Genomic DNA, 23,363 nt, shown 5'->3' on the forward strand with positions numbered 1-23,363 from the left:
AAACCCGCTTTAACATTCTTGTATTAGAGTCTTTGAAGTTCGGTGCCCTGTAGTAATACCCAATTATATTTTATATTTTCTCTTAACCGACAAGTACACTGAGACAACGTTAAGGGAGCAGATATACCTACTGCAGTCCTAGGTCATCCTATCAGTATCGACTCAACTAGAGACTAAACATGTAAGTTCGCCACTTGTATGTTAAGATACTAGAAACCTGCCTTAAAGATACCCCATAGTAATGTTTTTATTACATTTTTCTTTTGCTTGCCAGCATTATTTAAACAACGCGAAGGAAGCAGATATACCCTCTGCGGTCCCCAGTTAGTCAAACAGTATCGACTTAATCCAACACTATTCATGTAAGTTCGCTAACTGCATGCCGATAGGTTATACCTCGCTCGAATGGTAATGAATGCTCGTCCGTCTAAAACGCCCAAAAGTAAACGTAGGACTTTTTATTTTTTACGTCTGCAGCCTAAAACTGACTACATATAGAAACAAGCGCTATATTTACAGCGGCTTCCCCGTTTTGATACCTACTACCTCCGCATTAGGTACTGACCCCTTAAATTTCAAAGCGTTCCCATTCACCCGAAACTATGTATAAATAAAACGGACCTTGTCCATGTTTTCTTGTGCAATAGAGTATAAGGATCGTTTGGAGGCACAACGAGTACAGTGGAAGTAGGAGTATCGTCCACTTAGAACTTAGGTAAGGATTCTTATGATAAGATTTAACATTGAAAGAGTAAGGATGAATCGCAATTTACAAGTATGGTGCTAAAATTGTTATACATTCTTTATTGTTTAGTAAATCGGCTCCTTGGTTGGGTAGAAATATAATACTCTGAGTTTCTTCAACCACTCCAAGTGAGAACAGACTTGCGTTCTAGTGTTCCCTGTATCTGTTGGAAACATATAGGACATCTAGTATTTTTGTGAAGTATTTTTGTTAGGGAAAAGGTGTATATAAACTATTATACAGCCGTATTGAATTTGTATCTATACCATGAAATCAAATTTAGAATAGGTACATGCATTCGACTTTACTTGATAAAATCTGTTCACTGAATGCTAAATATCTGAATTGATGAAATGTATCCATTGAAACAATATCGCCCCCCTTTTCCACTCTCAGTATCTATTTATAGAAGTGTGGAGAATCGGTTTATATATCATTTAACGATCTCTGCTATAGTTAGAAGACTACATCCGCTTTGTTCTTCTAACATTACTAATACCATGACTCCAAGCGATCTACCCCCCTGAGTCATATATGCAATAGAGGTATGGGGTTTTTCTATTGCATAAAGCATACGTATAGGTGAACTACACTACTGCTCAAATATAACACCACATAGGTTGTACCTTGAGTGGCCTTATATATGGCCACGCAAGTAGGGAGTTTACGATGTGTAAAGTAGCTTTCTTTTATATGTTTTCATGTGTTTAAATATGTCTGTTTATATGCAATTGTTTGAAGATATTGATGATAGGTAATTGAAACTCACCATAGCATGATCTTGAATTATTGTATATATTTTTCAGAATGTATATGAGGCTCCTGAAGAAGGCGTTCTTGTGAAAAACGCCGAAACGCGCGTCGAGAAGAGGACTACATTTTTATGAACTAATAATTAACGGTGTCATTTATGCATTATATTGATTGTTTGTAGAATAGGTTATATGTCTCATTTTACTATGTGTCATAAATTTTATGTTTTTATCTGGAGTATATATACTTACTAATAAACAAAATTTGTATTTTTTAATTCATTGTTGTGCTTTATAATTGTCGTTTTCTCCCTGATAATGTTATATTTGTTACCACTTTTTACATTGTCTAGCTTTCCCTGTCAAACATATTCAGTTGCGCAAACAGGGGGTCCTTGTTATTTACACTAAATTGTCTTCTCTCCTCCAGTGTCCGTGTTGGGTGTGGGTCGTGTATCTTCTCTCTTCCAGTGTCTGTGTTGGGTGTGGGACGTGTGTCTTCTGTCTTCCAGTATTTGATGTGGGATGTTTGTCTTCTCTCCTCCAGTGTCAGTGTTGGGAATGAGACATGTGTCTTCTCTCTTCCAGTGTCCGTGTTGGGTGTGGGTCGTGTATCTTCTCTCTTCCAGTGTCTGTGTTGAGTGTGGGACGTGTGTCTTCTGTCTTCCAGTATTTGATGTGGGATGTTTGTCTTCTCTCCTCCAGTGTCCGTGTTGGGTGTGGGTCGTGTATCTTCTCTCTTCCAGTGTCTGTGTTGGGTGTGGGACGTGTGTCTTCTGTCTTCCAGTATTTGATGTGGGATGTTTGTCTTCTCTCCTCCAGTGTCCGTGTTGGGTGTGGGTCGTGTATCTTCTCTCTTCCAGTGTCTGTGTTGAGTGTGGGACGTGTGTCTTCTGTCTTCCAGTATTTGATGTGGGATGTTTGTCTTCTCTCCTCCAGTGTCCGTGTTGGGTGTGGGTCGTGTATCTTCTCTCTTCCAGTGTCTGTGTTGGGTGTGGGACGTGTGTCTTCTGTCTTCCAGTATTTGATGTGGGATGTTTGTCTTCTCTCCTCCAGTGTCCGTGTTGGGTGTGGGTCGTGTATCTTCTCTCTTCCAGTGTCTGTGTTGGGTGTGTGACGTGTGTCTTCTGTCTTCCAGTATTTGATGTGGGATGTTTGTCTTCTCACCTCCAGTGTCCGTGTGGGGTGTGGGACATGTGTCTTCTCTGTTCCAGTGTTGGGTGAGCGATGTTGGTCTTCTATCCTCCAGTGTCAGCGTTGGGCATGAGACGGGTGTCTTCTCTGCTCCAGTGTCAGTGTAGGGTGTGGGATGTGTGTCTTCTCTGTTCTAGTGTCAGACTAGGGTGTGGGACGTGTGTCTTCTCTCTTCCAGTGTCAATGTTGGCTGTGGGACGTGTGTCTTCTCTCTTCCATCGTCAGTGTTTGGTGTGGGACATGTGTCTTCTCTCTTTAAGTGTTAGTGTAGGGTGTGGGACGTGTGTCATCTCTCTTACAGTGTCCGTGTTGGGTGTGGGTCGTGTGTCTTCTCTCTTCCAGTGTCTGTGTTGGATGTGGGTCTTTTGTCTTCTCTCCTCCAGTGTCCGTGTTGGGTGTGGGTCGTGTGTCTTCTCTCCTCCACTGTCAGTGTTGGGTGTGGGACGTGTGTCTTCTCTCTTCCAGTGTCAGTGTTGAGTGTTGGACGTGTGTCTTCTCTGTTCCAGTGTCCGTGTTGGGTGTGGGATGTATGTCTTGTCTGGCTCAGTGTCACAGTGGCATAAGAGACCCTGCTTATCTAACAGTGAACTGTTCCTGAGAGCTCAGGGCTTGTGGAAGGGTGATGGTGTTGAGGAAGAGACCCTGGTACTGATGACCCCCTGGTGTTCTAGACAGGACCCTAAACTGCAAAGTCTATCCCTCTTGCAAAAGTGGGTAAAGGTTCCTGACTTCGCCCGAGGAGGCGTTCAGGTCGCCCAACACCACTGCAGGTGATCATTTGTTGCTGTAGGTTGCTGCACACGCAGAACATCCTAAGGCAAGAAGCTGACAAATGTTAATGGTTGTAGGGTCAGCATTCCGCGATTGTAATGTAAGTCACAGTAGAGTTGACAAGCTATGTCATTCCTGGATGGGAGTCTAACTATGGGTTCAATGCCTGTAAGGAAACAGGAGCCTTGGAACTTTACCAAGTGGAAGGGGTGCTCACTTCTGGCTACCGTTTTCTCTAGATCTGTGGGTGATCTGCTGTCCCACAAAATGAACACTTAGTTGAACTTACAGCCCCCTGTGGTCTTGTTCAATTGTTCTTTTAGAAGGCCCAACATGCCCCTTTATGGTCCCCCGCCAACCACGTCTGCAGACAGGTGCCCATGAAAACCACTTTTCCTTAGCATCACACAGCACAAACATAAATTAAACTCAGTTTGGTCCCCAAACACGTTGTGATTGGTACCTGTCATTAGCCGGAAAGCTTTGTCATAGTCCTTCCTCACCTACCTGTACTGTGATGACCTCATCCTGGGGAGGTAGGTGATGCCCTGGCTTGAAGCTATGGGGTATAGATGTGCAGGCACTTGCCACCCTCACTCCCACGGGTTCTCTCTTCTTTGCCCGCATAGACACAGGTGGAAATGCCTCTTCTGGACCCCCTGTGGTGAATGGTGCCTGTTCGAGACTAGTTACTGGCTTTGGGTTAGACTAGGGTTGCTGGATCTGGGCTGCCCTGAGAGGGGAGGAGTACAGATCACAGTTCCCCCAGTGGAGTCTAGCATCCCATTACCACCGCCATGTCTGAATCCCATTCCCCGACTACTTTTTACTTGCTTTGGAACGCCTTACAGGTGTAAACAATGCCTGGTAACGTGTCCACCAGGGCACCATGCAACACAGGTTAAGGCTTCTTAAAACAAGACAGACTATAGCTTGCCAAAATTAAGGGGTCTTTAAAGAACGATATGCACAATAGCAAGCCCCCAGAGATGGACTGTGCAAGGGGGGTTACCCTATCACAACAGCACTACAATGTTTCAAAAATGTCACCCGTTGAACATTAGGACAGGCACGTGTCCATCCAGACACAAAGACTTAAATATGTAATCATGTGCTACGAGTATCCTTATTGTGGCCAAGAGACCCTCAAGCCAAAAACATGACCATGGGGACAGGAAATTTGGATCTCTTAACCTTGAGCTTGGGAGGCCAATATATGAAGCCCTAAGACACCAGTGACCCTTTTGCTTTAAAAACAAATGTGACTGGTGGTGCTGGGATTTAAATCTGTGAAGGGTTCACCCGGTGCTTAATTTGTATAACAATGAGTGCCAGGAGGCTACCACAGCTCGCACCCCCCATTGCCAGCACTGTCAATGACAGTATCAACACAAATTCTGACAATCACACTCCTACAAGCATGACAAGTCAGACTGTTCCAGGCCCCAAAGACATAAGAATAGCTTGGACACGGTATTGGTCATTTGTAATGTATTTTGAATTAATAAATAACTGTTGTTGTGCTCATCTCTAAATCAGGCAAACAGAGCCACCATGTGGCAGACAGCCATAAGTGTTGGTGTTGATAAATAAGTGCTGGTGCCTTGCACTGGAAACCACAGGCACAAATTAAGCCCCGATTCACCTTGAGACAGACAAGATAGAATAAAATACTGGTTCTGCTGAACCACCGCTACAGTACCAGGCTGGCCCCGGCTCCACCCAGAAACAGGGAGGGGGGAAAGCAACACACTGCTTTCTCCCCAGCCACCGTACAGCCTTCAGAAGATAGCTTCGCCTTGCCTCCCTCACCCCGTTGGCTGGTTGGATCCTCGGCGACAGGATAGGCCAGCCCTGGCGGGAATGTGGCCTCCTCAGTGGTGCCTGCACCCAACCGCCGAGAAGAGCCAGCTGAGGCAATGGATTCCAGCAGTTGGGTGGTCCCTGAACAACAGCTGGGAGACGCCTGGGAGGAGAAGGCAGGAACTCCCGGAAAAGCAATCTTGGGGGCCAGATGCAGCAGCAATCATGTCAGCTGGGGCAGATTAGCAAATGATGCGTAGTCCATACAGACTCCTCTGCTGAAATGCGGTTTGCCTGCTCCTGTCACCCCCTCAGGCAATACTGGTGGTAAGTTAGTAAATTATTAAAGGATACTGGGCTACTAAAGTAGGTGAATGTTTGAGGGTTCTACCCTGGTCAACCAGAGATGTTTTAAGACCTGGGCAAAGTGGGCAATTGCCCCGGGTCTCCACCCTCCAAGCCCCCCTGGGAAAGTGAACCTGCTTTATATTTAATCCCGGTCTACTATATTTCTCTAGCTAAACCTCTCTCCCTCTATGCCTGCCGCTACCCCTGAGTCTGCCTTTCTATCCTGGGTCATCTTAAGGATTTTTGGGGTCCCTGGCAAGACATATTTCAACTGTTTTTGTGTGTGTGACCTGTTGATGAAGCTTAATTTCTCATTTCAATAATATTTAGCAATATGCGGGCTTGAATAAGCCAGACACGGGTAATTAAATTGAAATCTGTTCTGTACAGAGGTCCCCTGAGTATGTCTTGCCTGGGCCCCCAAATCCTTAAGATGACACTTCAGTCAACTGGGTGAATGTGTGAGGCTCATAGACTTGTAAACTATGTGGCTGTTCGAGGAGACTAGTCCGATTGCGGCAAAAACGTGGGAGGGTTTAAGGTTACCTAGGAGAATGTTCCAGTATACTAGTCAGTCAAACAAGGTGAATTTTAAAGGTTGCTAGTCAGTCAAGGAAGGTGCGTGTTAAAGTTTTTTTTTTACATTTTTAATAAATTTTTATTGCAAAAATCGTCCGTGAAATACACAGCTGTGCGCCCACAACCCTGAGGCCGGCAGCTTGTCAATATGAGGCAGTATACACAGCTTCGTAGCCCACATGCCAGAGGCAGGGCAGCGTCACTATTAAGGATTGTATCTCTCATCAATGTGTCCAAGGCTTTGTACCAGCGACCGTAAACAGTGCACAAGTGTTATAACAAACAAAGAGATGTCAACACTACTTACTACTATCAGGACCCTTACTGTAAGCATCAGCTTTTAACCTTGGATCCTACGTATACTGAACCATCTGAACCCAATCCCCCCCACTGATCACCTCCAATGTCGCCTGATCACCCACCTCAAGAAATCCACGCAGTCTGCCAGTTAGGCACAGCCCCTTTCCCTGCATTTTATGTGTGCCCAAGAGCGTGTGACTACATTATCTTCTATATAGCAGTGGTGTTAGTCCCTACTTCAGGCTCTGTCGTTGTCTCATCAGCAGAATGCGTTCCCTTATCCTGCAGGTATGTTGTTTATAGCCCCCAGAAGTTCTTCGGTCTGCTCTGAGGTGGAAGCAGCTCGCTGAAGTTCTACTATTGCGTGCAACAGAAAAGAACATCATGTGACCACTGCGGTATGTGGGCAGAGGCCCCCGCATCCAGCACATTGCGATTCTGCGTTTCGCCATCAGCAAGCCCATGTCCACCAATCTGCGGATTGCCTTTGGCAATTTTGGGGAATATCCCAGCAGCGCAACGGCTGGTTCGAGAGGAACTTCTGACTCCACTATGGTGCTTAGCTTGCGAAATACCTTTCCCCAGTACTGGGAAACACCTGAGCAACTCCACGCTAAGTGCATGAAATCTGCTGATGGGTAGTGACATCTTTCACAGGTTGCCTCCTCTCTCAGCCCATATATTTGTAGTCTCTCCGGTGTGTAGTACTGGTGCGTGTTAAAGGTTACTAATCAATCAAAGAAGGTAAATGTTAAAGGCTACTAGTCAGTCAGGGGAGGTAAATGTTAAAGGCTGCTAGTCAGTCAAGGGAGGTAAATGTTAAAGGCTGCTAGTCAGTCAAGGGAGTTAAATGTTAAAGGCTACTAGTCAGTCGAGGGAGGTAAATGGTAAAGACTGCTGGTCAGTCAAGGGAGGTAAATGGTAAAGGCTGCTAGTCAGTCAAGGGAAGTAAATGTTAAAGGCTGCTAGTCAGTTAAGGGATGTAAATGGTAAAGGCTGCTAGTCAGTCAAGGGAGGTCAATATTAAAGGCTGCTAGTCAGTCATGTGAGGCAAATGTTAAAGGCTACTAGTCAGCTGCATGTTGTCTTATGTGAATATCCCAGCTTAGTTCTTTGCTGGCTAAAGTGAGCAGCAAAACTCCCCCAATGAATGACATGAAATAGTGGTGGAAACAATGCGTGGAGGAGACGGAGAGCGCGTGCACTGCTGCCCAGGCTCACTTCTTACAGCATTATACAGCAAAGAACAGGTCACAATGGCAGCCCCTCGTGGTGGGCACAGGGCCAGTGCCTGCCCGGAGCTACAAGCCCAAGCATGACCCTGCCCCGCAGGAGGCCCGCTGCGCGCCTTGGCCCACTTTCGCTGCCCGCCCGCCCGCGGGGCTCGCCATCCTCCCGTGCTCGGTCGGCTGCAGCCAGTCCGTGCCCACGACGGCTGAAAGCCGCTTGACTGACGGACGGCAGCAGCGGCTCTTAATTGCTGCTAAGCCGACTGATCCCAGTCACGAGCCCCACAAAAATGCAGGCGGCGGCTGTTCGAGGCTCTGACGGCGCACCTCACTTCCTCCACTTCACCAATTAATAGAGAGAGAGGGGGGGAGTGGTGCTGAGGGGAGGGCGCTGCCTCCTCCATGGCACCGCTAATGCCATCTCCCGCGCGCCGGCCGCCGGTACCCAGCGCCCGCAGCAGCGGCCCCCGCACCGCTCCCGGGGCAGCGCCGGCGCCTGAATGAGGGCTTTCCGGAGGAAGCTGAGACCCCCCCGGCAGACGCCGCCTACCGTGAGTCCGCCGTGCACCCCCTCTGCCTGGTACCTAGTCTGCCTTCTGCCCCCGCTAACTACTTCTGCAAAATAGCGCCTGGCGCTTCTGCGCCCTGTGTCTGTGCGCTATAGAATTTTAGTTTCTACGGTTGATGCGTGTGAGAGTGGCGTCCTTGTGGTCCTTCATGTCGTGATCCTAATTATTTGGGTTTGTTGAGTGGGGCTGGCATATAGGGCCAACCAGACCGTGCTTGGTGGGCTGGTTTGACAGGTCATTGTATGGGCTACTTTTTAGGTCTTTGTGGCCCTGTTTTGTTGTGTTGTGGGTGTTTTTTTTTTTACTGTTGATTTCACTGTTAATTAAAGCAAACATTGCCTGTAGCAAGCACAGATGCACGCAGTCTTCCATACTTTGCAAGACACCTATACAGTTTGTCTTTACAAGTTCAAAACTGCCGGGAGTTCCAAACGTGGGCCACTTTTATAGCTTTCTAATTCACTAATAGGAGACCCTTTTATTTTGGGGATATCGCCTATTTACTTGCTTGTATACTCTCCCAGCCATGTATATTAGATATGCTTCTAGGGCTGTTCAGAGCCAAGGGGCCACACTGATGGGAAATGCCTGCTATGCAAATGCGGCTGCACAGTTTGATGGGGCACTTATGCTTGATAGATATGCCTCAGCGTGGTTCTTTGGCGCCATGTTACAGAGAGCTACTTTTTGAGGCACATCAGAAGCTTTAGAGGAGCCAGGGGTCAGTACTTTTGCGGGTCTCTCTTAGGTTTCTGTTCCACAAAACAGCTGGTAATTAGTAACAGAGGTTCTCTTGGGAAAACACCATATTTGCTGCCATCTGGTGGTGTTGCTGCATTAGCTGATTTAGGCAATAATAAGTCCAGTTTCTGTTTTACTGTTTAAAAATATGTTGCATCAGGAGAACGGGGTCTCAACATGTGTGGGGTCCGGGGATAAGACCCCATTTGGCCGGGTCTGGTGGCTTAATGGACTAATGTGTCTACTGTAGGGTTTGTGTTTGGGCTCTTGGTCACAGGTTCAAATCCCGGCTGGCCTACCCAGCCTTTCATCCTTCCGAGGTTGATAAAATGAGTATCATTGTGTTGGGTAACAATAAACATCTGTAATTCAGCGCCAAGATACCCTTCTGGGTGACCGTGCGCTATACAAAAACACGTTATGTTGTGTTATCTGCCCTCTCCTTGTGAATGTCCTGATTTTAGTGACTTGAGAGTATTTGCAGTTGCCTCCAAGTGACTGATAATAGAGGCTGAAATGCTAACAAGCCCAAAAAATCCACAGGGTAGCAGTACAGAAGGGGAAAAGTTGGGTGGGAGCTGGAGAGGAGGTGTGGTATTTACTTTTAAGAGTGGGCAATGGCTCGCCGGGCCTCCTGGTCGGTAACTGCTGTCGGAGCCTGCGTTTCTATGCACTGTTTCCTTGGCAGCCGACACGTGTCTATTTTAAGCAGTTGGTTGCTCCACGAAGGGCCCTCGCCATCTGCCCTGCCATCAGAGAAAAACAGGCCTATGTTTTTACGTCTGTCTGTTTTTATGTTTTGATTATAAAGAATGCTCTCAAAATTAATGTTACTGCACTAAAGTCTTGGTATAAATCTTACCTTTAAAGGGTTTTCAATCACTCTCATATAAAAGATGTATGCACCAGCAGAGAACCAAGGTACTGACAGGTTTGTTTTATGCCTTAAGGCTTCTCTCTGCAGGTCCTGCTGACTTCAGCCCTCTCTGTGCTTGTGCTGTCTCTGCCAATGTATTGGGACTTTAAAAGATAGAAATAAGCCAATAGGGTGAACATTGAACATGACTGACTAGGTCTTGGCCCACACTAATACAGCTGCTCTGCAACATTGATTAGTAAAGGACGGGCTAGAAGGGCAACGTGACATGACACAGCACATTGATCATACGAAGATACTAGTACATGTACTCGGACTAACCGGACACTGCCAAATCACACCATTTGGGTGTGAATGTGTATTATATTCAGGACCTCTGGAATTATGCGGCGGGGAGAGCCACATTTTGTGGCATGGTGGAGTAAATTATGTGGCAAGAAAAGGAAAATTATGCAGTGTAATGTAACACATTTTTTGATGGTATTACTTCATTAGTTTCTCATTTTTAAACTTGTTAACACTGTCTGGGCATTGATTGCACATGATTAGTACCAGTTTAACACCCAAAAAAGTAATAAGCAACCAATAAGCAACAGAAAGGTGCCCAGTCAGCCTTTGCAAAGGACCCCTTCCCCATTGTGTATGTTGACAAAAATATTTTTTTAAGACTAGGCAGTGTTCCAATGGGCCACTAACTACTCTTAAAAATGTTACTTAAACTTTTCATTTTTTTTAATAACACATCCCATATTCCTTTAAGGAAAATAAGCTGCATCTATAAAAAATAAATAAAATAGTTTGCTTAATTCAAAGAAGTTCTAGACATGGTGGTCTGCTGACACCAGCAGGCTACTGTCCCTGTGATGGGTTAGAATTTTTGTGGGGGTCAATTCGGGACCTACCTAGTCAATATTAATGAGGTAGGTCTAATTGCGAGCCACTTCAATTTGGTATTTTGTGAACTGACCTATTAGCGCTTAGGTTGGCTCACAAAATACCACACTGGCCGCAAATCGCCTACATTATTTTGGAACTACTGCTTCATGCATCTGGCTCATAGAGTGATGCACAGATTCCTTTACGTTTCTTCACTGTACATTATCTGGTTTGTGTAGTCCTACCCTTAGAATCATTTTCTAATCCAGTGCTTATTACCAGCATAATTTGGTAAAGTGGCAACGCTGGGATTAGATGTTAGGTCAGAGGGGGACAGATGTTCTGAGTGAATTAGTGGTCGCAAATCTCTAAATTACAGGGTTTGTAATTGCTTTTTCTTATGTTTCAAACCTGTTTTGCAATTTAGAAATATGTTTCCGAGTTTTAAAATGTATTTAGAAATGATTACCCATTTGCAATTTGGAAGGGGTGTGTTTTAAGAATTGTGAATTGGTAATGTGTGTATCGTTGGTTTTCAACAATAATTTGGTTCACAAACCATTGATCAGTTTCCGACTCACACGTTGGGTTGGTAACTGATTTGCAAAGGGGAAGGCATAACCTTTCAATCTTTCTCCGTGTAAATCGAGGTGGCAGCTTCGAGGGGGGTTGGCAGTGGTCCAGAGAACCACTGCCATTTTTCACTGAAGTTTTTCAAAATCGAAAGTTTTTTTTATTTTTATTTTATTTTTTAAATCAGCCCTGTTTGCTTTAAGGAACTCGTGCTAGGTAAGAAAACAGGTTTTCCATTTTGAAATGCAATGAAAGGGATGGTGGCCTGCTGTCCTTTGCTGAGCAGCATCCCTGTCATTGTAGCCAATCACAGGGGCCCACAAATTGCGACCTGCCTCGTGAATATTAATTACGCAGTTCACTCTGCATTTTTCCCCGATTTCTTATTTTACTAACTGACCGACAGGTACATAGGTTGGTTCACAAAATAAAATATTGGTCGAAAACAGTCATGTGCTGAATTTGTGACCGTTTTTTTCTACCAGTACGCTAGAATATCTCACACCTTATTCCTTGGCTGAGACGTTCCCACTAGAGTACATTTGACACTGTGTGATTTAGGATTTTGGGGGCCCCCGGGCAATAATTATTTTTGGGAACCCTATTGAAAACAACTTTGAATTTTCTTACTCATATTTTGATAATTCAAGTCCAAAATAATGGTCAATTATATGTTAAGTATTGAGATAGATAAACAGACAGAAGTGAGAGAGAAAAAGTTCACTTTCCCTGGGGCCCCTTAAAAGAAGCTGGCCCAGGGTAGCTGCTCACTTTCCCCATGCCTTAAAACCTTTCTGATCGAGTGGTGATGTCTGCCCACCCCAGTGAATTACCCAACCTTTTGGCCATTATGCAAGATGTCTTTTCTTGCCTGCATCATGTCTGTTTCTAAGCTCTCCCATTGTTTGCAACCAATGGAATAAAGGCGGAAGCATGACATGGCAACTACGCGTAAGAAAATCACTATAGGATCAGAGCTATATGTTTTAAAGGTACGTGGGGCCTGATTTAGGGGAAGGAGCTATGGAATTAAACCCACAAATTGACCAGGCGAACCTGTAGCCCCTCCAAAATAAACAGCTTCTGACGTCTCTGCGGGGAATACCTCTACTTTAGAAAATAGTTGTGTAGTGTCAAATGGGTGGGGTTCCTATATAGTACATAAAACCTCTTTTTTTGACCACCTAAGCATTAGTAGATGAGTATTGTTTGAAAGAGTTATTTGCAGAAGGAATCAGCGCCCACAGATAGGGTTGAACCCCAAGGCAGCCGAATATTTGCCGCCGTCGCAGTGCTGCATCAAGTGTTGCACCTGTTCAAGGCAGGGCGCATTCTGTAGAACTGCTGCAAGTGCAGTGTGTTAAAGGATAAAGTCTAAAAGTGTTTTTTTTTAATAAAACATTTGATTGGTTTTCCTATTTTTATAATATCAACTAATAAACAAGAACAGTTGTACAATAAAAGACAGCTTCTTCGCAGGTCACATAGCAAAATAATATCACATTTTTCTTGTAATGTATGATCTTGGAATAAATGTTGGTCTAACTTTGTCTTCTGAGCGTCATATGTAGGTTTCCATAACAAACCTTGGTGGCAGAAACCAGTGTGTGGGCCAGCCTAGTGTCACGCTGCAATATTATTATCTCTCAATGCAGAATATGAAACGTCTACCATAATGCCCATGCCTTACCAGTTTTCTTTAGGGCCAGTCTCTGCTCATGTATTTAGCTGTTCAACTTCCATGCTTCAATCCATATTTCTAGACCATTCCCTAATCCTAGGGGTTTGGTGATGTCCGCATGTCTGGACTGTGTAGTAGCCACAAGGCCAGTGTTTATAAACAATTTCAGCATTACCCACAGCATCTGATGCAAGTGTCCCTTCACCTATTCCTAAATCTGAGGAGATGTCCTGTTGTGTATTTTATTCTATGGAGCATCCTTATAATTGTACAAATCATAAACCTGATCATACGGTGACCTGTCTCGGGTACGGGCGGCTTCTTCCCTTTGCTTGTCCTTTATGCTCTATACTCTTGTTCTCTTCCAGTTTTTACATTCCCATTCTCTGGATTGTTTTCTAAAGCGGTGTGTTATGTATCAAAGATATTGCCTTTCTCGACAATCGTTCCTCAAGTATCCAAGCCAACAATGAAAGATCTAGGCGTGCATATTTGCCCACTCTCTGTTTTAGTTGCAGATAGGTAAATGTTTGTGTCGTGTCTAGTTCAAATTTTAGTAGTAGCTTTTCAACAGGTTTGATTTGATGTCATCCAGATCGAGATTCAATTTTCATCCCACTTCTGAAAACCTGTAAGACGATGGCAAGTGCCTAGTCTGTAGTGTACGCATAGAAATGCTGATACATCCCCAGGTGAGGCACTCCGTAGGTGTTCAATAAAATGATTCAAAAAAGTTGTTGTCCAAATACTATTTATTATTCAATAGTTTTCATGATGGTTTTTCGGTGATATTAACATCATATCAATCCAAGTAAGCATAGAGACTACCTAACATCTGGTGGTCTTCTTTTGGGCGCCTAGATGCTCCTTGGAGCGATTGCCGCGCGATACAAATGGGCATTTACATTTACATTTACAATGTATGGTGCTGATCCCTTTAGAGTAAAAGATAAATGCGAACACCTCCAGTCCGCTACTCCAGGTGTGCAGGGAAGGTGATCTACGCATCAGCGTAGATCACCTTCCCTGCACACCTGGAGTAGCGGACTCCGCTACCATTGATATGAACACTCCGTGACAAAGGGCACCTCGCCCGAAATGCATTGGAGGAGTTCGCATTTATCTTTTACTCTAAAGGGATCAGCACCATACATTGGATTGATATGATGTTAATATCACCGAAAAAACCATCATGAAAACTATTGAATAATAAATAGTATTTGGACAACAACTTTTTTGAATCATTTTATTGAACACAGAAACACATACACACAAACGTCGGTAGTTTACTATGCCGTTTTTCTGCTAATCTTATATATAGCATGCAAACTGAAATGCTCCCCATAATAACAAATAAATCAGTGATGATGTAAGTTACCAAGCTGAATACAATATAAACCTCAAACAATATCCATCACACATTCCTAATCAATTAGTCTTCTGTGTGCCTTGTAGCATCAGGTTAACAGGCTGTCTACTGTTGAGCCGTGTAGTACACCTGCACACCTGCTGCAGTCCAAAGGCCCTCAGTTGAACATCCTGATAGACTGCATGGCCCACTGCTTCCAGTGTCATGTATCTTTAGGCACTGGTAATATACAGCAGGGAAGAAATGGAAAGTTTCCCAGTTTAAGCAGCACAGAACAGAAGGCATGTGTCACAAAAAATAAAACATCACACTGCTACAAGTGTGACAAATCTGACTGTTCAATGCCCCCAATGCTATACGAATGGCTTGGATGGCAGGTATTAGTTGTTTTTAATGTATATTGAAATAAACAACTGCTTTTCTGCTCATTTTTGAATTACACACACAGTGCCACCATGAGACAGCTGTCATGAGTGCCAGTGTTGGCAATTAAGTGCCGGGGCCGAGCACCGGAAACCACTGGGTCAAATTAAGCACTGGAGGGATCCCTGGGCAATTAGAGGTTAGTGGGACACCAATTTGGCTCGTTTGCCTCTGGTGTCTTGCAGTCCCTCAAACTTGTCACTAAGTGCCCCTTTTAGGACTGGACTCTCAGGGTAGTGAGGCAGAAGAGTGCGAGGCTGAATAAGGAAGGCACTGTGAGCTATAAACTCAGAAGTGAGCAATACATCACATAACACTCCACTAGCAATTGCCCAGTGAGGGTTCTTCTTTTTAAAAAAGGAAAGTACTTTAAAATACACATACCTACATGATATGTAAATAATTTATTTAATTTATTTATGTATAAAGTTTTATATAACGCAGACTAGATCCCAAAGGATATCAGAGCGCTTTACAGTTGTAGGGAAGGTAACAGTCTGATCATGAGACAAAACATGGGTAGTAAAATAAACATAAGATCAATAGTTCACGCATAACAAATCAATTATAGTCCAGAGAGCATGAAGGGGGCTATATAGCGTAACGTGGTGATATAAGGTTATTAAATGAATAATCAAACATGAATAATAGTCAGCACAATCGTAAAATCTAGACATGCGTTATATGGGGCTTATACTAAGCATAGAATCAAGTGGTAAGCAGCTGGAAAAACAATTGCACCCCCTCCTTAAGGGACCTTGCAAACTTAACGAGGTGCAAAGTACATACCATGCAAAAAGAAGACATTCAACAATGAATTGCCTAAACCCAGAGGAGACCACGGAGTTCGGAGGCACCTTGAACCGTTTGAGTGCTAGCAGACCCGAAACCCTAACACCACTGCTACACCACATGTCCTGAAACAGAGGGCCTGATTCACAAAGGGCCTCCGCACTCCTGATGGATGCCCTGCAGTCAAGGCGGTGGTACAGCACTTGCGGGAGGACCTCCGTGCTGCCGTTACCCATTACAGGGGTCCCGCACTCGTGGTGGGAACTCCGTACTGCAGTTACCCATTGTGGAGGTCCCACCACGAGTGCGGAGTCCTTATGGCCAGGGCCGGACTGGCCGTAGCGGGCACCGGGCAATCCCCCGGTGCGCCGCACGGGTGGAGGCTGGTTTTGGGCCCCTGGGGGCCGTTTTTGTTACAGGGCCGTTTCTGCAGCATAGCTGCAATATCGTCCCTGTAACAAAATCGGGAGAAAACCGGCCCCGGCAAAGAGCTTGGCGGCACCCCCAACCCCCCGCGGGGGAGAGGGGGGGGCGAGCACTTTGCCAGGGCCGGTTTTGGTTCCCAGTCCGGCCCTGCTCATGGCAAGACTTATGTACTGCTGTTACCCATTGCGGGACCCCTGCCCCGACTGTGGGGCCTCCTCCACGAGTGCGGCGGCCCTTTGTGAATCGGCCCCAATGTCTCAACTTCTCCTGCTGTTGCTAATTCTTCCCGAGAGGAGACGGAGGAGTGCACTTATCTGTCTAACAACGAAGAGCTTCGAACCCACCAGTGCCCTAGGTGGTCCCCCAGAACACCCTGCTTCCTGCTGGGCCTCTGTAATGTTTAAATACTTATACACTCCTTTCCAAAGGTATTGCAGTACCGCCATTACGGCACATCCTTGCTGGCGCTCCCCACTGTCTGGCATGCTTCTGCCTTAGACTAGCAGGTACAGAGGCTCCTTCTGCTCTCCTGCAGGAAAGTGGCACTTCCTACACAAAACAATCCTCCTTACAACTTAGGCACCCTTTTAGCATGGTGCAAGGGTGTCTGCGATGGTGCTGGGCAGCCAAAAAGGTGCCAGCACAGGGAAAAAAGGCAGGAATACACTGTATTGGCTTACATACGGCACATACCTACCCTTTCCCTGTCACACAGTACAGAGCAGCAAGACGAATCGCTGCGCTGCGTGACTTGACCGTAGATAAGGCCCTGGGAATTTACTTTTCAGCGCAAAGGTCTTGTGCGCTGGATGCTGCTTGGGTGGATCAGCGTCAGCACTCATTAGTTTTGACACAAAACCCGATCTACTAAGGTGGCCAGAACGGGATTTGCGTCAAAAACGTAATGCCTCCTTGAATCAGGTGCTATCAAGGAGAAATGTTTCAATTTCTCCTAAAACCCCATGCATTGCATGTGTGCAGATGTGTACAGTCTGCATCTGGTGCGTGGGATATTTCTATGTCTGCCTAGACATAGGAATCGTTACTGTAAGGGAACGCGTCTAGTACAAATGCTATGCTACATGGAGCACACTGACCTTTGCGAGATGACGAGCCATGTAAGGTAACAGCAGGCCAATGCTAATGGATTTGACTCTGCTGTTTTTCCCCTTGTGCAATGCAGCCAAAAATTCTGTTACCGTGCAGCGTTATGTAAAAAATTGAGTAAACCTTCCCTAAATGCAGTATATTTGCAACTGTATTGTATTTGCCGCTGTACCCAATGATGATCTCATGGAACGTTGGCTATTCTGGATCACTCGACGTCACCCAACGCGTCTTGCGCTCCCAGATATCACCGTGCACATTCCGATGGTGATGCCACAATACTTTTCTTTTTCAGCTGTCGCAGTCCGGCCCACCAGAGCAGATCAATGCTGGAGATGAGATGACAGATCATGAAGACAACGAAGAAGACGACATAGGCGTCATGGAGGACCAACGCAGCGTGATTCTTCATCTCATTTCACAGCTGAAACTGGGAATGGACCTTACGCGGGTATGTTCAGTGGTTACGTTATGCATGCATGTGTGCACATCTGGATATGGTATTTGCATAGCACAAACCTAGCCATTGGCAGCAGAGATCTCTACCTGGTCAAAAGTAGGGATGGAGTCAACAGGTAATTTGAGAGGTAGCTGGTTTGGGAACTCTTACAGCATCATGATTCTTTACGTCTTCAAATGTTTCCTGAAGTCAAGCGCGCTTGTGGCGGCCCTGATGGCTATGGTGATGTTGTTCAACTCATTGATTTTGTCAGCCTTTGAAGATGGGTTCGTAAGATGCACCAACAACATAACAACACAGCATAAGCAGTAGATTAAAATGGTATTCAACAGCTCACCAAATGGCCTGTTTGTGCCTTAAAGTGTGCAAACCTTAAAAAAATGAAATCCTACCCAACATAAATTTTAGGTGAAGAACATATGAGCCCAGGATATCCACCCATTCTGCCCTCCTGGGATTCTCCCCTTGGCCTGCAGGTAAGGGGACTGCCCATTGGAAAGCCCACTTGGCACTATTCTAGTGGCAAATTCTAGTTAGCATGAATCAAAGAGTGTTTTATTGATAGGGTAGCCGAGGCTTAAACAGGAATATTCCCCTTAGTATTTATAATCAATGGTTTCACTAGGACACAGCTCCTTAATAACCCCGGGCGGAGACCTCCGCTCCACCCGCGGAGTTTGCGGAGATTTGCCTTCTCCATGTTCCGCAGAGAACACGGAGAAGGCAAATCTCCGCACACTCTGCGGGCGGAGCGGAGTTGGCAACCCCCCGCCTCCACCCCCACTATTACAAGTAAGTAAACTTTAAATAAAAATACGTTTAAAACCACTTACCTACGTACCGCGGCGTCCCCGGGCTGCAGTCCCCATCTTCCTTGGCATATCGGTAATCCTGGTGAAACCCCGGGATGCCGCAGTACATAGTTAAGTGGTTTTAAATGTATTTTTACTTAATATTTACTTACTTGTAACAGTGGTGGGTGGAGGCGGGTGGCGTAGCGGATCTCCACGGAGTATGTTTGAGACTCAGTGGACCTCCGCGTAGCCCCGCTACGCCCACTACGCCCAGGGTTACTTCTTATGTCAGGGAAATTATAAAAATCCAGGGCATCGATAGGGCGCACCCTTTGCTTCATTATTAGGGTTGGGTGATTTTTGTTTTTGTTTTGCCGAATGCGGCCATGAAACAGGTAGGGATTATGCTTTCCTGTTCTGCAGTGCAGGTGTAAATATTGCCAAATAGCTCAAAAAATGAAGTTTGATTAATATTTTGGCAATACCACAGATGCCGATACATTCACAAATGTTACCCCAAATAGCCAAACCTTGAAATTCCCTGGACTATCACAAGACAGAAAACTTTAGCTGCACAAACCCAAAATTCACCTCATATGTGAAGTGTGTCTGATTTTGCTTGTTTTGGAAAAATGTCATATATATTGTGTAACAGAATTTAAAAAAAATTGATTTAGCATAAAGGTATTTGGGTAGAAGCTCCACTGTGGCTGAGATCCTGCTCCATCGATACTCGCGCCCTTAAGTCTGATACCTCTCTCCAGAATCAGTTATTCCTACACGTCCTGTTTACTTCATTTAGTTGTAGTGTGGAATATCGAGCAGCGAATATCATTATACCTTATTATCGTAGCCTAAATATTGAGGAAAAATATATCGAAATGTATGTGCATGTAGCAAAGTATAGATTCACTTTTTTTTAACTCCACACCTATGCACCTACATACGTGTATCATAAAGGTACCTACGTCTGTATATCATAAGGTACCTATGTATGAGCATCCTCAAGGTACGTAGATGTTGAGTCACATATAGAAGATCCATACATACTCACCTGTTGTATTTTTGTCTTTGATATTATGCCTACTAAATTGAGGTTACTGATATTGCCAACTCAATATTCAGAACCCACAACCTTCCTTCTTGCTTTCAAGAGCTGCAGTGTGTTTCTTATTCTGGACAGGTGTTTATGTGGAGCTATGTGATATTTGCTAAGTGTTATTTTCAGCTTCTTTACCTGGTCCAGAAGTATTGTTTTTGTTTTATCCATCCTACTTCTTGCTTGTACAAACACCACTCTAGAACTTCCCTCCACTTACCCTAAAAACTGCCTGACCGAACCCTCATGGTATGCTACCTGATCAAAAAATACTCGGTCCTTTGTAATTGCACCTGTTCCAGTACCTTTCTGAATTTGAGGATACTGTCCACCATGGGGCTGTGATCTAAAGGTAAAGTTAAAGACATGCCTTGGACGAGTTGGTGGATGCAGAATTCGGAAGGTCTGAATTTGCTTTCAGAAAGTGAAGGGGTCAGTGTGTGTGTGCGCCAAATGTTTGTGCAATTTGTTGTGGAAAGTTATGATCATTTCTAGTCCAATGAGTTTGGTGTTGGCCAGACTTGTGCTAAGAACTAACCGGAAACCAGCTTTTATTGTATAAAGTCCTTAACATTTCAATGTGCTTGTAAGCTTCAAGAAGCTAGTGTAGATTTACTGGACTATATAACTAACTCATAAGTTTTAAAATCCCAAAGGAAAGTGCCCCTTAACCTTCACTAGTATAAACATACTGATCTCAACATGTCTGCCATGGCAGTGAAAATAAACCCGACCCAATAACATGTTATTTAGAGCAGCTTTACCAATAAACACACATTCACACATGTATTACTGCAGTGTAACGGTCATATTGGAGTGTAGTATCACAGTAGAGACACACTGACATGAGGCCAGGGCTGTTTGTCCCTCACAGATGGCTTGTACAGTGACTTCACCCATGGACGCCAGGCTCCTATGGAGCCAGGAGGCGGCTCACTGTGGTGTATCCACTGCAGTCTGAACACCTGGTGGCCTAGTTTTAGTTAAAGACAAATGCACACGAAAAATGTATCATGGCATAACTCATAACAAGCCAATATGCAGAGGCAAAGAGTGTAATATGCGTCACCTCTTGTGGATCACAGCCCCTCCCCCACTCAACGATAGAAATTAATAGCATATTTCACTCTGCGCAACTGCACATACACTATTTATGCCATGCCAGTGAAAATAAATGTAGCCAAATTAAACATTCGGGAAAACAGTACTAATAAAGGTGTACTCGCCCATTTATTTCTGTAGAGTGAAGATACATTTGTATTTTACTTCGAGAACGCGCCCTAATGTGAGAAAGCGCTTCCTAGTACCTGACATTATCTTACTTCAGGGATGGGAAGCCCTGTGTCCTGGTTCTAGTAAAGTCATCTCTGTTGGAAAAGAGGGCGTGGTGTACGCCTTTTATGCAGATTTGCAAAGACTGATATGTTATTTATTACCATTGTTGAGAGAGTGGAGGGGCCTCTTGATTTCATAGGGTTTGATTTTCAGGAGCTGTGGCCCCCTTAAGAGTAGAAATTAATAGCATAATACTCTGTGCATCTGCAAAGTGGCCCTGGGTGTTTCAGACTTAGTCACATTAGCACCACACATGATTATCCTTTTGAGGATGGTAAACATAAGTACTGTTGAATTGAGTAACAGCAAGCCTTGTGAACAGTGCTATGAAAATGCAGGCGTGTGGCAGCATTGTACGCGTATGACCACCGTACGAAAACCAAGCCCTGATTCCAAGTCGGTTACAACTGGTAAATACCACTTCTCTGGAGGTAAGCAATTTAGAAAAAGCAAGCAATATTGGTATTTACCACTCCTAATTCCACAGATTTTCAGGGGCGGCTCCTCCGCTGAGGTGGAGGAGCGTTGATCCACTGCTCACAGAGCAGAAACTAATGTAAATAATATAATCTTGTTATTATCATATTGTTTTTGTTTGTTACTGAGTTTGGTTGGGGTGGGGCTGGGGTCTTACGGGGCGTAGTGGCTTGCACACTCCAAGTGCGCATAAAAGCTTGGCCGGCCGTCTTGGCCCGGCCAAACAGTCATGTGCACTTTGCATGTTCCCCACCAGGTTGTATTGCACAGCCTAGTGAGGAACATGCAGAAGCTCCCAGTCCCCATCTGAGCGCCGAACCACGGCGCTCAGACCAATCACAATGCTGCATTGCGGAGTAGTGATTGGCTATGGGGAGCCTGGCTGCTTCCTGGTTTGGACATCGCCTACAAGAGAAGCTTCAAGACGTCGGCCATTTTAAAGGTAATTTAAAGACAAAATATATAATCCCTCCTTTCCCCCCTCCACCACCCTTGTTCCCTGCCAGCCGCCATTGCTTGTTATGCATTTTTTTCCAGGTCTTTTCTCCAAAACATTCTTAGTGTTACCTGCCCAAAATTATCAGAGGAATTCATCAGTAGAGGTGGGCAAGCAAATAAGGCGTGAGAGTCCTTCGAGCTGAATGTCTGGCTCTGGGTCGGCCCTTGTATATTATGGACTAGTGAGCCGACGCAGAGCTGATCCAAGCATCCCAGACATTGCTATTTTCTCTACCTAACATAGGGCCTGGTTTAGATATTCACGTTTGGTCCGCTGTTCCGCCACAGGGACAGAATAAATCCCTCCATCCCCATGATGGAGGGACCGTCCACCAAATGTATAAATGGCCGCCAAGCTGGCGGTCATTTAAAAAGCATTGGCTGGAGCCCCCGCACGGCGGTTCCTGTCTATGTATCTTGCTGTTTGGTGCAGGGCTCAGTCAGCATGAAGGAACCCTCCACCAAACTGTATTCTTTTTTTTATTTTCAAAAAGAAAAACCCAAAACAGGTTTTTCTTGTTAAGAAAAAAAAAGTAATGCTCCCCAGCCATGGGGGTCATGGCGGGGAGCATTGTTTGGTTTTTATTGTCCCTCACTGCCAGGGTTTGCCTGGTGGTGTTGACAGCAAAAAACATGGGTACATGTCTGCCCATCCTGATAGAGTGGGTGGAGATGTAGCCGTTTCTCCGATGGTCCGTCTGAGAGGTTTGCCTATGGCTGTGACGGAGTAGTCCAGCCGAAGTTCTTCCCGCATTCAAATAAGGCGGGCGGGCGGGCCTTCATGTTGCATGTATGTATACTCTCACCTTTGCGACGCAGTATACGTACCACCAACATTTTAATCGGGCCCATAGTTTTAAAAGACAAAATCCGAAAAACCTCAGGCCAGGTGTGGGCCTGACATCTAAAAGAGGGCTTTTCTGCTGCCTGTGTGTCTGTTAGCAGATGAGCAGCAAGTTAGATGTATGTCTTTGAAGACCTGTAATTGACAACAACTCTGAGGAATACAAGAGACCCTCCCCCTTTTGTTTTACTAATCAATGTAAGCTCTTAAGGGGTGGGCCCCCTTTGTTTTGTTATTCCATGTAATGCAGTCATTGGGGTGTTCAACATCTCTTTCTGCACTGCTTGTTAAGACAGGGGATGGCAAGGATATTAGCATAAATATGGGTTATTGCCTGACTATACACTTTATTTTGTACTTTTATCAAAAAAAATATTTTGATCATTTTGGAAAACTTTGATCTCAATTGATTTTTTTTATATATGTGGAACGTGTATTTACTGAACATGGTGCACTGATCTAGGTCCTGAGATAATTAAACAGAAATATTTCCCTTTGATGCTGAAAGAGAGAAACAGAGTTATTCATCCAGTGGCTGAATTGCACAAAGTGGCAAAAGAAAACCTAGGTTCAGGTTCCGGCTACATCACTAGAAAAAATTGTGTGATCCTTGGCAAATCACTTTAATTAATAGTGTTTCAGTTTCACTGTCAGATGTGAATGCAACTTTAAGTAATTATTTGTGCTATATTAAAACTTCA

The 23,363-nt window shown here is 44.9% G+C and overlaps 1 protein-coding gene across 2 annotated transcripts in view; it reads left to right on the top strand.

Annotated features, from left to right (window-relative positions):
• OSBPL10 (oxysterol binding protein like 10) overlaps positions 1-23,363 on the top strand; it is a 789,797-nt gene that overhangs the window by 640,589 nt on the left and 125,845 nt on the right. For both annotated transcript variants that reach the window (XM_086942107.1, XM_086942108.1), the window contains one exon: positions 17,451-17,606. In XM_086942107.1, the coding sequence (XP_086798233.1) occupies positions 17,451-17,606 (156 nt within the window). The remainder of the gene's footprint in view (positions 1-17,450; positions 17,607-23,363) is intronic.

The sequence above is a fragment of the Lissotriton vulgaris genome, chromosome 10 (assembly GCF_964263255.1).
Source record: "Lissotriton vulgaris chromosome 10, aLisVul1.2, whole genome shotgun sequence".
In the NCBI taxonomy this organism is placed as follows: domain Eukaryota; kingdom Metazoa; phylum Chordata; class Amphibia; order Caudata; family Salamandridae; genus Lissotriton; species Lissotriton vulgaris.